The 16,949-nt window shown below is 41.9% G+C and overlaps 2 protein-coding genes across 2 annotated transcripts; one reads left to right on the forward strand and one right to left on the reverse strand.

Moving 5' to 3' along the window:
• Positions 1–4,817: 4,817 nt before the first annotated feature.
• Positions 4,818–8,320, reverse strand: zic6 (zic family member 6). Its single transcript, XM_079557334.1, has 2 exons — positions 6,914–8,320; positions 4,818–5,823 (listed from the first exon to the last, which is right to left on the reverse strand). The coding sequence occupies exons 1-2, from the start codon at positions 7,860–7,862 to the stop codon at positions 5,198–5,200; spliced, it is 1,575 nt and encodes a 524-aa protein (XP_079413460.1). The 5' UTR covers positions 7,863–8,320; the 3' UTR covers positions 4,818–5,197.
• A 3,281-nt stretch (positions 8,321–11,601) lies between these two features.
• On the forward strand, positions 11,602–16,514 carry zic3 (zic family member 3 heterotaxy 1 (odd-paired homolog, Drosophila)). The gene is made up of 3 exons (XM_079557335.1): positions 11,602–12,830; positions 13,605–13,768; positions 14,137–16,514. Exons 1-3 carry the CDS (start codon positions 11,843–11,845, stop codon positions 14,320–14,322), a joined length of 1,338 nt encoding a protein of 445 aa, XP_079413461.1. The 5' UTR covers positions 11,602–11,842; the 3' UTR covers positions 14,323–16,514.
• The last annotated feature ends 435 nt before the right edge of the window (positions 16,515–16,949 follow it).

Consider the following 16,949-nt stretch of genomic DNA (forward strand, 5'->3'; position numbering starts at 1 on the left):
GCACAATATCAACAGGCTGCTCCGCTGTGTGTTCGGAGCCCTTCGTTTTTGATGTCGGCAGCACAAAGTTACAGCGAATTTTGATATCGTCTCGCTCATAACGTTAAATTATCAGCACTGATGATCTGATATAAGTAGAAATACAACCTGTAAGATTGCAATAGTGACATCACACACATGACCTCTATACAGTAGGTTCAATTATACTGTCAGTGTCTTAATCAATACATTGAAACTAACCAAATGTTGCAAATATAGTACAACATGGAATTCCATCTTTCTTCAATTAAGTGCTCATGGATTTGCCCCACAGATTAAGTATAAAACTTAGGAGCTGTCCTATTTTCGATAAAATGTAAAAGTCTAAACATAAGTACAATAAATATTTTCTAAATGGCAGCTCGATTACTTAATAGAATGAACATTTACGCTGTAGATAGCTTGTACCTTTGAGACTAATTAGAACAATACAAATGTTGTATCCCGTCTTGATTTTCAGGAGTCTTTATTTCTTGTAGATGTTAATGTTGGTGGGAAGTTTTCTCCTGTGCATCATTTCTTATCATTAGTTTAGTTTAGTTTATTTATTTATTTGAACAGGGACAGTGTACAATATACATTAACCTCAAAGGGAGAGATGCATTGTACCAGGTTATAGCACTTGTGCTCATTTCCACCTGCAGTCCCTGGGCAGACCGATGTCAACAAAGTCATAAAAATACTAATACAGAATAATACATTTCCCCAAAAACAGCATTAAAATCAACACACACTTCATTCATTCCAAAGCATTAAATTGCACACTGTTGCACACACACCAATTACAGGACATTATGGGAACAAGTTTGTTTTAAAATAAGCCATTTTTTAGCCTGGTGTGAAAAAAGTGTTAAAATTTACACATGTGGGCATCATTATTGCCACATAATCATATTGACACACTCATAAGTCTCTGTTGATAAACCTACACCCGAATGAAGTACAGAAATGGCACCGGGTGAGAAATTCTGACTGTAAATAAATGTAATGGTTGTTGTGACACTGGCCTGATCCTGTGACTTTCCCTGTAATCGCAAAATCCCGATTTTGAAGGTCACCTGGCAGAGCGCGAACACGGCGGATTTGTATCATCCGTGGACACAATGAGACATGCACACCTTCGCTAAGGATCGCACATACTTATACAACGGCCAGAGCATTATCATACATTAGCATAGGTGTAACACAAGGTTAGGCCGTGCTATTGATCATCACCCAGATAAAAAGACAGTCCACAACTTTTCTAAACCCCTTACCTGCGCTCCCCCAAAGGCAGCACAGGATAATGATCATCTCCCTGGTGCTAGTTTTGCCCTTTGGATAGAGGCAACTTACTTCCATCAATGATTAGCTTCAGCGCCCATTAGATATACAGATGATGTTATTGATGACAGAACAAAAGTAGAGCAACAAGAGGGCGTGTATACACTACTGCAGTGCTCCTATGTGTCACCAGCCACATTTATCCAATCCATTAATGTCACAGCCTTAAAGCAACATATCATCGCAGCGCGCAGCTTGGCCTAACTGTAATTGAAAAGGCCCAAAGGGAATTCCTGCAATGTGTATAAGGGCCTCTACCCCCCACCAACCCACATCCATCACTGTACACTTAGGCCCTAGGGTGCTCTTCTAACACCATAGGTTAACCGCTTTGCCGCGCGTGAATGTGCCCGCTGGACTTCATTCACGCGCCGAAAGTTGCTATTCCAATCCAAGAGACTGGGGACACAAATGTAAACAAAGATAATCTATAAAATATATAGCAATTTATATAATGTGTTGTTTTTTGTTGTTGTTTTTTTACCTTTTGGATTTGCAACACACAACAATAGAGTTGGAGCCAGAAAAAAACAAAATCAAACAGAATCCGTCTAATTTTCATACTCGTGTTTCGAATTAGGATTGTGGGGATGTTTGTTTTCATCGTGTCATTTGCCAGTGTTTGTTTTATTAAATAGTGTCCCGACATTTTTGCGGGTCGGGGGAGGGTTTGCTGAAAAAATTGCAAATTCTCAGGTGTAGAATATTGTTTGACGGCCACATACCAAGAAGAGCAAACACTCGCAAACGTCCGTGCAGAGCGAAATGGCCGGACTTCAGTGGGGATGTGATCACAAACCGAATGCGGTCTTCAGATGTGGAGTTCACAGGCTTGATTACACAGCAGCCCTGCGATGCATACTGCAACAGATAAAAATTAACACACGCGATTACACAGGGCTTTGAAACCGCCTGCACCGCCGCCACTGTGATCCTCTTATTTAAAGTTACACCTCAAACAACGCACATTTCAGAAAACATAAAAAAAGTGTTCCAAAGCTGTGCGCAATAGCACGCAACTGTTGGTAATGAAAAGTGATAGCTTAAAACAATCATCGCTTTGTGGTGTTTTGTAGAACATTCTAAAGTAATACATGTGTTTGCATGACGATTAAAGCTTTGTATTATTCCTGAAACACAAAAGCATCCGATACGACTGTTTTTCAGTGGGCTGCGAGGTCAAATGCCATGAAAGGTCTATGGAAAGGAATACGAAACAATACATAAAAATGACATTCTACAACAGCGACCAATTACTAAGAGAAAAAACTACTTATGACTTGCAAGTTTCATCTCCTCACACCTGTCCTTTACAGAAACAGTTTTTGAAACAGAATTACTCTGGACCTATAAGTGTGCAGACGACCATTACAAATAAAATACTATTTGTCGGGCTATATGTAATTCTAATGTTTACTTTCTTTATGGAAGTGTTTTGCAGGTGTAACAGCAGCCGCTCTCATAGAAGTGAGCGAGAGGATTCATGCTTACTGTGGATCAAGCTCTCAGAAGCGTTGAATAGAGGCCCACCTCCTTTAGCCCTGGTTTTGACTGGACCTAGCAGGGGCTGGCACCAGTGGAATTAAAAAAAGCGCTGCGCAGGTAAAGACGAAGGCACAATAAATAATAAGTAAGGCCTTTGTGTTTCTCCTGGCAGATGTATGATTTATAAGCGCGTCTCTGTACAGTGCATGTTATTTAGAAGATTGCATTGTGTTACGTAAGTCTCACTTCTGAAGTGAGTTTTAAAAGCCGATTAATTGTCAAGTTGTCAAATTAACACAGGCTTAGACATGAAACAGATTAGTTGATAAATGTTCGCCAAAAGGATAAGTGACATTTTCATCTTATTCCACTGTTTAATCACTGACGGAAAGACTTAATATAGACTCATACTTTACCTCGGGATCATGTCTTGCTTCATTGAAACAAATGGCCTCATTTGCATTGATGGCGGTTATGTTCCAGTGATGTTCTCCATTTGCTAAGATCTACCTTAATGGGGAAAAACAACATGGTGTTTTAGAGAAAGTAATAGCGACAGCTCACCTTCAAACCACAGAGTAGGAGTGCAATACATGTGACGGCACCCGCCTGACCAGCAAAGATCTGAAAACCACTGAAACAATCTCAACAATCTTTGGACACATGTAAGGGGCAGCTCGCACCCTGCGTGGAGAAGCACAAGTGCATAGGGTAAGTTACGCAAGTTGTCATGCATGGTTATGATGATGCGTCAAGGAGCCTAAGAGCGAGTGTGACGAAGCAGCCCACCCCCTGGTACACAGCTGGGCTCAACCTCATGATGGCATAACAGCGACCCAGGGGTGCGAGCTGACAAGTCAATGGCTCCCAAGGTGGAATAGATCTATTTACACTCAGCTGATCAACGCCTGTGTATCCAAAATGGCGCTCACCGCTTGTTGCTAGGCAGAGAGCACGGGAGTAAAAATGGCGGCGAAAAAAAGTGGCAAAGTGGGAAGCAGAGGTCCAATTGGTTGTGATTACTGGGGTGAGGGTGTGTCACAGTTCAATAATTGCGGAGCATTACCACAGCTTGAGACACCTACTGTACAGCACAAATAGCACTGGGGTGTCTCAAGGAACCAGATGCTACTTTAATTTGTCACCTTTATGGTTCGCCATCACCTAGAAACCGTAGTCAGAGTCTCCACAGAGGGTGATGAAAGAATACTGCCTTTAAGTACCTATGGATAAAAAAATATCATCAGTGAAGTATCTTCATTATCGATCAAATGTCCCATTGATAACATAATTCCACTTTTACAAAGAGTTGCCCCACACTTTACTTGATCTAGTGAAAAGCATGAAAAAAGCAATTTACGAAAGATTATTATCCAAATTACCAATGATTGAAGTAAATTCTAAGGGACTAAAATACCTGTTTTGTTTCTCAAGATGAATCTCACAGATAGTGTGGGGAATTTAATGTGTGGTTCATGCATGTGTTTTTACATCAAAATACTGATTAGTTTGAACAATACATTGGGCAGGAATATTCTAAATGAAGACATGCTCAGTGTCCTCAAGGTCACGCATGACCTACAATGAACTTGTTCTGTTAAAAGCCTGGGACAACCAGCCATAAGGAAAATGGCTAAATAAAAGAAAATGACAGAAAAAATTTCAGATTTTGAATAAAACCAAAACAATGTAGACCTACTGTCAAACTCAACTTTATTTACATGATAAAAGCTAAAATCCCAAACGGCGAAAAGTGTATTCAAAACAAAATGACACATTATATCAGAATTTATTAATTGGACGCCTGTTAAAACGAAGCAAAAAAAGTAAAAATAGGCACGTTCGCTAAGTATGCGCTGGTCCACGATTTATTATTAAGAGGAAAAGGAGACTGGCGCAACAATGTTGCATTTAGCGGAAGAAAAAAAAAAAAAACTAAAGGGACGATAGGAGCGGCCCGTCGACCAAATCAAGCACAGTCCCATCACACAAGCATCAAGCTTTGGGAATATTTATTATCTGAAGCTAGAACACATTGGTAACGTAGGCTATTTATGTACTATTTTGATAAACATTACACATAGTTTACATTCAACAACGTACATTCAACATTATAGAAGAGCATAGTTCCATGAACACATTACAACTTCATTAAATTCTTTTTCTCGCTCTGATTTATGGATTTTATGTCACAATACGAAGAAATAAATAGAGGCTAATCTTAGGTCCTAAAATGACGATGAATAATGATTTATTATAGGCCCAAGATGGTCTCGAAATGTGAGAGAAGCACAAATGTCACATCTGAGCTTTTGCAAGCGCAAAAAATAATTTACGAAAAACTCAGATCTCAGATTGACGGAATGTTACATTGCTTTGAAGGGAAGGAATCGACTCCACTGTGACAAGTGTACCAGCCATTGACCAGACTCTTCTGAAAGGGGGATGTGGAGAAACTCCTCGAGGTTTGAGTGAACGTGTGCGAGGCCTGTGTACTGTGCTGAACAGGCTGGGCCCGGTATGAGCCTCGCTGTAGGAGCAGAGGCTCCAGGAGAGGCCCAGTTCTGTGCGCGGAGTAGTCTACACCACTGTCAAACGGGTGATGGAGCCGTGACCTCAGGGCGGGCTCGTCACGACTGTCTGTGTACAGCGATGCGTCTGGGCTGATGGTGGGGTGGTGGGGGTGGTGGGGGTGGTGGTGGTGGGTCTGAGCTCCATGGACGCGGCTTGACCTGCTCTCTGGGTTGTGACCTTCGTCACCTGAGCGCGCGTCTGCGCCTTTTGGGGCAGGCTTGTTGCAGTGGAGCTTCATGTGCTTCCGCAGGGAGCTGGGGTGAGTGTAGCATTTATCACACCCTCGGACTTTACACACGTACGGTTTGTCGCTGGAATGTACGTGAGAGTGTTTCTTTCTGTCGCTGCTGTTGGCAAACCTCCGGCTGCAGCCCGCAAACTCGCATTTAAAGGGCTTTTCACCTAAAGGAGAGGAAAGAGAGACGGAGCTCGTTAAAGATGCTTACAAAGCGCGCACTGTCTTTGTTTTCTTATTCAGCACTAGCCTCGCCTATAAGAGGAAATATAGGCTCATGTTCAGAGAGAAATGACTGAGAAGTGACAAGCCTCAGTTTGCCTTCACTACACATGGTCAAGTGATAGTCAATGAAGTCAAATCTACAAGAGGAGCACAAACACGGGGCTGCTCTGGCGGTAAATAGCGCACAATGCTGTGCGTAAAGTGAAGAGGCTTTTGTTGATGCTAAAAAGAATCTTGAGAACATTTGAAAAAAAGAAAAACTCCAGCACTCTGATAAATAAACACACATATTTGAGCAGCATAACTAACATGCAGCTTATTTAAGATCAGGCCAATGGGATAATTAAATAATTTGACTAGTCTAAACTCATGCACCAGTCTCTGCGTGAAAGTTCAAATTAATAGTCTGAAGTTGTTTACCTCCGTTTATTATAAACACAGACATGAAATATTAGATATTTATTTTGAACATTATTTAAGAGGCTAAAGTGATATTTGTCACATATTGTTCCAACTTTGTTACTTAGGTTTAGTAACTCGCCCATTACAAAATATCTGATCTTCTTGTGTTCGGTCACAGTAACAATTATAGGCGTTAGAAAAAATACACAAACAAACTGAACAAACTGTAAATTTGTATTTTTCAGCTGCAGTGATAGTTTAAATTTCTTGCTACATCACTGCATGTTCCTGCGCTTACATGGAGAGTCCCTACGAGGCACATGCGTAACGTCTACGTCACAGCTCTCCGGTGTCCCAGCATTTATTTATTAATTTTACTGAATGAAGAGGGAGAGACACCCAAGCTAGCAGCATGCCTTACTACGCAGACTCACCATGTGGCATGCACTACTGTGGACTTTAGCTTAGCACTGCAACCCTGCGTCATACAAAAAATATCTATGAATATCTATAAATAAATGAATAAATATATTATTATTATTATTATTATTATTATTATTATTATTATTATTATTATTATTATTATTATTATTATTATTATTATTATTATTATTATTATTAGTGACAAACCTGTATGCGTTCTCTTGTGGATCTTGAGATTTTCAGAACGAGCAAACACTTTCTCGCAGCCGTGAAACGGGCAGGGAAAGGGCTTTTCTCCCGTGTGAACTCTGACATGGTTCACGAGCTTGTATTTGGCTTTGAACGGCTTCTTTTCCCTCGGACATTCCTTCCAATGACACACGTACTCGGAGTGCTCTGGTCCACCTACGTGCTCCACGGTCACATGGGTCACGAGCTCATACATGCTGCCGAAGGCTCTGGAGCAGGGCATTTTCCCTGTCCCTTCGTGGCTGCTGGTCCACTGGCACAGCATCTCGTGTTTGACATTCTGTTTGGAGCACCTGAAGAAAGCGTCGCCTGTCCCGCGCTGGATTGCCATGTTTAAGGGTTTATAGAGCCCCAGAAATTGTGTGACAAGCTGCTGGCTGTTGCCCTTGGGGCTCATGCTCTGGCCGTAGGGGTGTGCCCGGGTGAGGATGTCTCCAGGTAGACCCAGCATCATCTGCGCTCCGTCACTAGAGCCTTGGGCCTGTTCCTGGTAGCTGGGGAAAAAAGCATGACTCCGGTTGTCCCTGCATCCAGTAAAGTCACGGTACCTTGCAATCCCATTCCCGCCATGTTGGTTAGCTCGTGGTGCCAGTTGATCAGTAACGGGTGGCATACCGGCTCCAGAGAGATTGGCTCCAATTAGAATGCCCCGAGGGCTGTGCTCGAACCGATGGTTGGAGTATCCAGAGTCTGGGAAAGTAACCACCGAGTGGTCAACATATGCACTGGACCTAGTCTCGGGATAGTCTCGCAAATTGCGCGTGGGGCAGAGTTTTAAAGAAGTGCCAGTGGGGTGTCCCATGTGCTCCCCTGCCAAAGGTGGCAGCACCACGCTGGGTTCAGTATTGCTCTCTCCGGGGTTGACGCAGGAGAGAGGGCAGCCACTAAACCTAGAAAGGCTTGTCATGTTTTGTTGTGAGTTTGGCTATGAGTTAGCAAAGTCAACCAAGAGCTCTGAAGATGAACCTACGGGCTCAGTGTCCATGTTCCGCGGTGTAGGCTATATCATCTGCATGTGAAATTCTTGGCCGTGAACTTCGCAGAAGTAGGACCTATACTCAATTTGGTTAAAGTTGATGTGAGTCCCATGCCGTTCACTTTGCCCTCTTGATTTGTGGCAATAACCGTGGTAGTAAAATGCTTCGAAACAGGCCATGGTGCAATATAAAAGCACAGCAGGCAAACCTGCTTTTAAAAGGGGAGCTTTGGGATTGGTTGGAATGCGCCGTGATTGACAGGCGCTGGGTTTGTTTTAAAAGGGACACGCAGACATTCACCACACGACTCCGTTTTCAAATAATGCAGAGAAAACGCTTTGAAATGTGCCGCGATAAAATATTGCTGGCTAACTTAAGGAGCTTTCTCACAGACGCTCTGTTTGTCTCCTATGCACCGAGAACATAGGTTATTATGGGTGAGACCCAGATTTAAAACTATGCACACATTTCGTATTCTCTGTGCCCCAGCGCAGTGCACAAGAATAGACTGTGGTCCGGGCCAATTATTGTCAGAGCCGCGACACAACATAAAGCATTTGAACATATGCTATAGGCGTATATAAGCTTGTATAAACCAGTCAAATCAGGTATACGATACACACGTTGGTCTTTGTCATAACCACGTAGAATATATATACAAATATCAAATAAAATAAAAGGGAAACTGTAGGAAAGCAAAACGTCCAAACTCATTTAAATTGGGTAAATGCACAACCTCGAAAACTTGGAGGGTTGTTTGAGGACAACAAGCAGCTCTTCACTATAACCTTCTCTTATGGCACACGTATTTCACAGCCTATTGTCTGTCCAAACCATTTCAGTGCATTCTGCATTTGCATCAACGCAAGATGTAAAAAGCGTGTCAGGTGTGTGCTACATAAACACAGGCCTATTTCCTTGACACAATCTTCAGAGCATTTTTTAAATTCTAATCACAGTGGGCTAAACCTTCAGCACTGAGCAGTCAGAAAGTGAGGCCCAAAAATTAATTGGCCTGCATGAAATAAAATCATAGATATATTTTAAATTCAATAAATAAACAACCAAATGATAAAGTAGGCTACACTAAAACCCCTACATATTTGTCAAAAGCTACAGAATTATTTCATTTGATTCATATTATTCTTGACAGTCACAAAAGTAGTTTGTTGTCTATGAAAACATGTGTTTCTATGACTGTATGCATGTTATTTTATTGCAGATTTTCTGGTTGTGTAGGCCCTGTTGTGGAAAGTTACCGCAGGACACGGGTCTTGCATGTCTGCTTAAACTCAGTTACAAGATTATGTATTTTCAATAGGATAGACAGTAAGACAGTAAAGACACATTAATACATTCATTAATAGAACCAGAGTTGTGTTTGCAAATGGCGGAATGAAAAAAATGCCATTTAGTAGCAACAGGGGGAGAAAAAAAAAAGATGAAAAGTGCGAAAAAGTGAAGCTCACCTTTCAACACCAAATGCAATCAACAAATCACTGCTTATGGGTGTCCAAAGATGTAGCACTATTGTATATGTTTTTTTCTTCCATTTCTTTATGTATTTATTTATTTATATATGTATTTATTTGTTTGTTTGTTTATCGTACTAGTTATCATTTTTCAAAGAGAAGCATTTTCGATTGTAAAGATCAAAAACACCTAATCTGATTTAGAGCGTTGCGCTCTCATGTGAACAAAACCAAAGATGTCTGAAATGATCCACAACGGCACACGTGCTCAACAGTATCACTCTGAGGCTACTGTATTAGGCCTGCTAACTGTAGCACGGACCGCATCACGTCAAAGCACAGAAACAGCCTCCTCTTTTGGTGAGATTTTGTGGACAATTATAACCAATATAATAACTTTCCCTCCAAAACCAAGGCCTAAAGAGAGTTCAAGAACTGGCTTATGTACAATACAAAAAACACACACGTGACAAAATAAGAGAAATATCCGTCGTCATGAGCTGGGGGTTTGTTCTGCTCTTTTCCAAAAGTGCCTATGTCACATACATGCCACACGGTAGTAATGTGATAATTTAAAGTAAGGCGCATGCTCAGTTGGCGGCAGATTATTTTATAACCAATGGGCTATCCCAACGTGAGTGAGGTAACCCCAGCTGAGACAGTGGAAGCACGAGTGTTATGGTGCTCTGAAGATTGGATTTTGCACCCTAATTTAGGCAAGATAAGGCAAGAGGCAAGATCAGATTAAATCTTTACACTATAGGTTTTACACACTGTCTCGTGACTGCTATATTTGTTTCTACAAAATATTCAAAGAATGTATTTATTTATATATATATTTTAAATGTTGTTACACGTTTCTTTCAATTTTCGTTTCAATAGTTTTTTTTTTCTAATTAATATAGGCTGTTAAAGGTTACAGCGTTGTTCTGTTTAGCCTTTGGAGCGCGTTTCAACAAATAAAATATGAAGGAAAGGAAGCTTCACTGATGCTCGTCACTTGTAAGTTCAGAAAGGTCGCAATAAATCGCAGGGCTCAGCTAGCACTGTATTAAGTGTGTGTGCGCGCGCGAGTGTGTTGTAAAGTTATGCTTTGGTGCGCGCGCACGCGGCACAAAAATCAACGGAGGGAGTTCGGTGCGAGATAAACGGAATGGGAGGGGGGGGGGGGGGGGGGGGGGGGGGGCAGGTACAGCCTACACAACGTTTTGGTTTCCACAGTGCAGCGCGGGGAGAAGTGTTGCAGTATTGCGCAAAAGTGCAAACTTCGCTGGCGCATAATCCAGCATCACCACCACCGCCTTGGACGCACAGGCTCCAACAACTGCATGCGGGCTTCGTCCCCACCATTCACCATTCTCTTAGCACGGAACGGACAAGTTAAAACTCACCTTTCCAATGCAAGTCTGGAGGAAATGCCAAGTGTGAATGTGGTGGACGAGGGTGAAGGGGGGAATGTGCTCATTTAAAGTTTTGTCCGGTCCTTCCAAAACAAAGAATGCGCTCTCCTTCCTGACACACAGACGGGGCAAAATGATGTGAAAGAGCCAGAGTTAAAAAGCGCCGCTTGAAGCACTCAACGCGCCTCTGAACTTGATCAGATTTTATGTGTCCTGCTGCTCCTGCGGGAGTCAGCGGCAGCCTGTGGAACTTGCTCAATGGCACAATTTTTTTCTTTTTTTTTTTGACTGAGCCATAAAAGAGAGGGGAAAAAATGTCAGGATATTACAATTACTGCCATCTTTCATTCTGTCTTTTATTCCACCATCCTACACCCTATAGAGTGCGCTTCCCTCCTCCCCCTTCAGCCAGCCTTTGCGAAAGCCATATTTGGAACCATTCCAAGAAAATTCTGTTTTTGGTTACATGCAAGTCATTAATATGAGCGAAAAGTTGTTGGGAATGTGTGTAACTTGGCTAAGGATTGATGTATGAAACCACTTATAACGAGTGCGTAAGACTTCGCGTAGGCTATACCTGCAAAGTAACGCCTGTAGGAGCCAATCAAATGATCCCAGTTAAGACGAGCTGCCATCTTCAATAGCAAACACTGCCAATCACCAGAAATCTAGCCAATTACCACTCGCCTCGGCAGTCACGTGGTGTGTGGAGAGCTCGCCGCTGATTGGCTAACGTAGGTCTGCCTCCCGAGTTCATTTATGTTCTGGGAGTGAGTGATTGACTTTATCAGTCCAAGGACATCATCCGCGTGGAAAGGGGGGGAAGTTTGATCCTCTTTCTCACGGACCGCGCTCTACGGGAGTTTTGTCCTCCCAACTCTTAAACTTGTAGGATTTTTCTCCGTTTGGGCTTGGTTTGGGTTTTTTTATGTGAGGATTTCTCTTACAGACCCTGGCGTGGAGTGAGTTGTGCGCTCCGTTAAACTGGATTTTAATTTTATTTTTGCTTTTCCTCTCCCCGCGTCCTAAGTTTTCCTCATGATGCTTCTTGATAGCGGTCCGCAGTTTGCATCTTTAGGAGTGGGGGGCTTCGGGACACCAAGACACCATGAGCTCGGGAACAGAGATCCCAGCTTGGGGCTGAATCCGTTCTCCGACTCCTCTCACTCCGCAGCTTTCAAAATCAGCCCCGTAGCGCATGACATCGCCTCCAGTCAGACGTCCGCGTTCACCCCGCAAGCCTCCGGATATGCAGCCGCTTTGGGACACTCGCATGGCGGCCAGGTGGGCTCATACGGAGGTGGTGCATTCAATTCCACGCGGGACTTTTTATTCCGGAACCGAGGCGTTGCGGAGCCCCCTGCTCCAAGCGCGCAACACGGAATCTTTGCTGCTTCGGCAGGGAGCCTACACGGGCCGCCGGGAATCCCCGATAACCCGGGGCATCTGTTGTTTCCAGGACTTCATGACCAAGGGGTGAGTCACACGTCACCGAGCGGACATGTAGTCAACAGCCAAATGCATCTTGGCTTACGCGGGGACATCTTCGGACGACCCGATCCATACCGTCCAGTGGCCAGTCCTCGGACAGACCCCTACGGAGCTCAGCTGCATAACTACAACCACCCCATCAACATGAACATGGGCATGAACGTGCCCACGCACCATGGCCCCGGGGCCTTTTTCCGATACATGAGGCAGCCCATTAAACAAGAGCTATCCTGTAAGTGGATAGATGAGAACCAGATGAATAGACCCAAAAAGACTTGCGATAGGACTTTCAGCACCATGCACGAGATGGTCACGCACGTGTCTATGGAGCACGTCGGCGGACCAGAGCAGAGTAACCACGTCTGCTTTTGGGAAGACTGTCCGAGAGAAGGCAAATCTTTTAAGGCCAAGTATAAACTTGTGAACCACATTCGAGTGCACACAGGAGAAAAACCATTTCCATGCCCTTTCCCTGGATGTGGCAAAATATTTGCCAGGTCAGAAAATCTGAAGATCCACAAAAGAACGCACACAGGTTGGCATCAGCTTTATTATTATTATTATTATTATTACTACTATTGTTATTACTATTATTATTACTATTATTTTATTACTACTATTATCATCATCATCATCATTATTATTATTTTTAAATGTATTATTTTTTATTATTATAATATTATTATTTTCATTATACTTTTAGTGAATATATAAGGTTTTATATTTATATCCTAAATTCATGAAATAATGCAGTGATGTCATGTGTGGGATAGTTCTTCGAAAGTGGGTTATATATATAATCATCCCACCCCTAAAATTATACGTGAACTTGTAACATTTAGGTATTTTTTAATTTCATTTGTTTACACTTTAGGAAGGGGAGTTTGTGATGACAAAGTCGCAAAAGTTTGGATGGCCCATATTAGCAGGCACACAAGGCGCTGTTGTCTCTTTCTTGTTCGCATGCTGTATTTAGAAAACCCATAAGGCTTTGCAGTGCTCGTATTCATAGCTGTTTGGGTTCTATTGATTGCCCTGTTGATTCAGTGTTTACTAGAGCAGTGCAGGGCAGTAGTAGCATGAGGCCTCGTGAATAAATAACGCCTGACAGGGCACCGTGGAGTAGTAGCCTAGTGGAGCTCAAACCATGTCGCCCTCCAAATGTAGGTTACTGTTATATAACAGGCAGCATTGCAGACGCTTCATAAGACTTGTCTGTAGCTTTTGCAGGTGGCCCCGACAATGGCATTGTGTTTGTTTGTGACGACTATTGGGGTCATTTACGCTCTGTATGCATTTATTCCCACAGGTGAGAAGCCGTTTAAGTGTGAATTCGATGGCTGTGACAGACGGTTCGCCAACAGCAGCGACAGGAAAAAGCACATGCACGTGCACACGTCAGACAAGCCGTACATTTGCAAAGTGTGCGACAAGTCGTACACGCACCCCAGCTCTCTCAGGAAACACATGAAGGTAATTAACGTCTTCATTACGCATTAAACACATTAACCAGCTCCCCCACCCTCCCCCTCTCCAAGACACGGACCATCACTTTATTACAAAACGCACCAAGAACACTCTTACAACCAAACGCATCTTTGTGTTTACTATTGCTTGGCAACAAATCCTCCAGTAACGAGAAAATGTATGACCTTTACGCACATCAGCGCGCTGAATGAAATAGTAAATTAACACAACTTAACACGTGTTCTTTTTCTGCGTTGTTTTATGATTGTAAAATGCCCTCTGCAATGTTGTTAAGGCAGTGTTTGTGCAGACTTAAATTACTGTTAATTCAAGGCACTCCCTTTCAATACTAATCGTTATTTGTGCGTGTTCAGGTTCATGAGTCTCAAGGATCGGAATCATCTCCGGCAGCCAGTTCTGGATACGAGTCCTCCACGCCGCCAGTACTGGTCTCGGGCAGCACAGAGGACCCAACAAAAACCCCGCCGTCAGCCGTAGTACAGAACACGTCTGGCCACAGTGAAGGACTGGCTCCAAACTTTAACGAGTGGTATGTTTGAAAAGACTAAAAAAAAAACTTTGTCAGCGTGGACCACGGCGTTAAAGACGAACGGATTTTACCCAAACACACACATCCACACAAACAAACACACTCACACACACTCACACACACTCACACACACACGCACACACACACACACACTCACACACACACACATACTCACTCACTCACTCACACACGCACACACACACACACACACACACACACACACACACGCGCGCACACACGGGATTAGGACCTCAACAGGAGACAAGAGCAAAAGGCAGAAGATGCACGCACACGCAGGCCACGTCCATTCTCAGGATTATTGAATTTGACTTTCATTCTGCCGTTTGGAAGAAATAAAACCCATAAATAAATAAATAATAGAATGAACATACTTTACTTTCTCAGTATAAATATATGTTTGTATCTTTTACTTTACAGCAAATAACTCTTGTTTGATTTTTTGTGTATTTTCTCATTTTTTTTAATTTAAAAAAAAAAATAGAGAAATAGGCTAATATTTTATGCTCTTTTTATCGCGGCAACGCGCTGCTGTCGCCTCTTCACATCTGATTGTTGGAACTTCAAACAGTCTTAAGAAACGTGCCAAAGTCTTTGTCATGAACTTGAACACAGGAGAAAAAAAACGCATAAACAAATATTATACTCGTGAATGTATTTCCTTGTTTTTGATGGGGTCGAATCTGTTGTCAGCGTCCGTTTTCAGGTGGACACGTGGTTATTTGGTTACGATTGTTACCGTTCAATATTAACGTTGCCTTTTGTTAATACTGTTGTAAATACATATCCATGATGCCATATTTATCAATTTGTAATTTAATTAAGGGTATAAGTTCTGAAACATAAATAATATTTATGGAAATGTTTTCTAACAAGAACTGTACAGTTTTGGTCATAACATTAAACACATGAGAAACATTTCCAACGTTGCGATTGTATTCTGCTTTGTTTCTTTTAAACCAGTAGGCCTCCATGTGTCTTATTTGGATTGAAGAAAGCATATATGAATATAATGGATTTGTCTATATATAATGCAGATATTTCCGTCACTTTTCTTTAAGAGACCATTGACATGTAAACGCTTGTTAGAACTAAGTTCAGATGAGCTGAGAAGCTATAAAACGGTTTTGCTGATATCTTTATATTTTGTTCAAAGAGGAGTTTTTGTGAATCTGCTTTTACAGGTCAGATAGATGTCAATTCGTAGCATACTGCAAAAGACTCCCAGTAGCCTGTTGCACTCTGAGTTTTAACAAACTGCGATGATCTCAAAATGAAGTTTGTATCAGAATTTCAAAATTGGGGTCAACGCCCACATCTAAGCGCCAATAAGGTTCTCTTTGGTTCCAGCAGTGTCTTTGTGCAAGTATGTTTAATGTGTGCATTGGCAACAATGGAACTGTCACAACACAGTATTTTCAAAAATAAAAAAAAAGTCTTTTTTTTTGTCTGTCAGCTTGCATTGTTTTAAATGTAATTCTTCTGTGAAAACTAAAGCGTGTTCTTTGTTGTGGTGTTGCATATAGAGCAGTTTAATTCACATTTGCTTGTTTTGTGTGAATAACTTGTCAAGATGGCATTTTGTGTTTACTAAATCTAGTGAAAGGTATTCTAGATCTATGTGGGTACGGGAGAATACATTCTGTGGCAAAAAGAGTTACAGCATTGCATTGTAACTTATTCTCAAGAATTGAATAATATGCAGAAACAAAGTATATTGTACTCAGATGAGAACAATTCAGACCACCAGCATTCCTTTTAAAATCAAATGTAAAAATGGTACCTCGTGACAGTGATATATGAAATAAGTTTATTTAAATAATTTAAGGAATATATGTTTTATATGCTATTTTCTATACCTTAATTTCTTATTCCCACACCTTTCTGCCCCGTGTCAGAGGTCAGAGCCAACAGCTAGAATGTGATGTTGTAACGCTTTCTGGGAGAAATGGGTCACACTCAAGTTATTCCTGAAGAGCAAAATGTTTTAATGATGAACTGTGTCACTGTGCCACTATGAGGCAAACCTGTAACAACAGCAGGTCTATCCTTAGCCTACTAGCTACCTGAAGCAAAGCTTCCTTGTACTTTTTAGGCTTCTGTATGTTGGTTATTTTGTTTTACCAACTATTTATGAAGAAATGTGAACGGAAATTTTGACTGAAATAAAAAAAAAACATCTGAAAAGCATTTCATTCTGCGGAGTTATTTTCTATTGTTTACATGCAGCTCAACTGAACTTGACAGTGGTCAAACAAAGGCTTTATCAGTTCAACATAGTAGTTTCGATGCTATTTATTATTATATTATTTTTTATTCTCGCTACAAATAGTTGCGATTGCTCAACCTTAGTCTTCTCTGCAGGCGGGCAGCTGAGGACACCGTGTGACCGTGAAAATGGCCAAAACGTATCCACTTCACTATGTTACAAACAGATGATAAAACAAACACACTATGGTTCAAATAAAACACATACAATTAAAGAGCAATACGGCACAAAGCAGAAGAAACTTTTACGCGCAAATGCACTTTGTCGTTATAGCTGCGTTTCTTCGCCAGCCCCTCCTCTCCGCTCAGTCCGTCTAGTCGCACATTTAATGTTCCCCCTCTCAGACACCG

The sequence above is a fragment of the Gobius niger genome (genome assembly GCF_951799975.1).
Source record: "Gobius niger genome assembly, chromosome: 5".
Lineage (NCBI taxonomy): Eukaryota > Metazoa > Chordata > Actinopteri > Gobiiformes > Gobiidae > Gobius > Gobius niger.

Excerpts from the sequence above, each read along its gene's own strand:
- zic6 (XM_079557334.1), bottom strand. The coding sequence starts at position 7,862 with ATGACAAGCCTTTCTAGGTTTAGTGGCTGCCCTCTCTCCTGCGTCAAC. Across the intron at positions 5,824-6,913 it reads CCACAAGAGAACGCATACAG|GTGAAAAGCCCTTTAAATGC; the intron begins GTTTGTCACTAA and ends CCTCTCCTTTAG.
- zic3 (XM_079557335.1), top strand. The coding sequence starts at position 11,843 with ATGATGCTTCTTGATAGCGGTCCGCAGTTTGCATCTTTAGGAGTGGGG. Across the intron at positions 12,831-13,604 it reads CCACAAAAGAACGCACACAG|GTGAGAAGCCGTTTAAGTGT; the intron begins GTTGGCATCAGC and ends TTATTCCCACAG. Across the intron at positions 13,769-14,136 it reads CTCTCAGGAAACACATGAAG|GTTCATGAGTCTCAAGGATC; the intron begins GTAATTAACGTC and ends GTGCGTGTTCAG.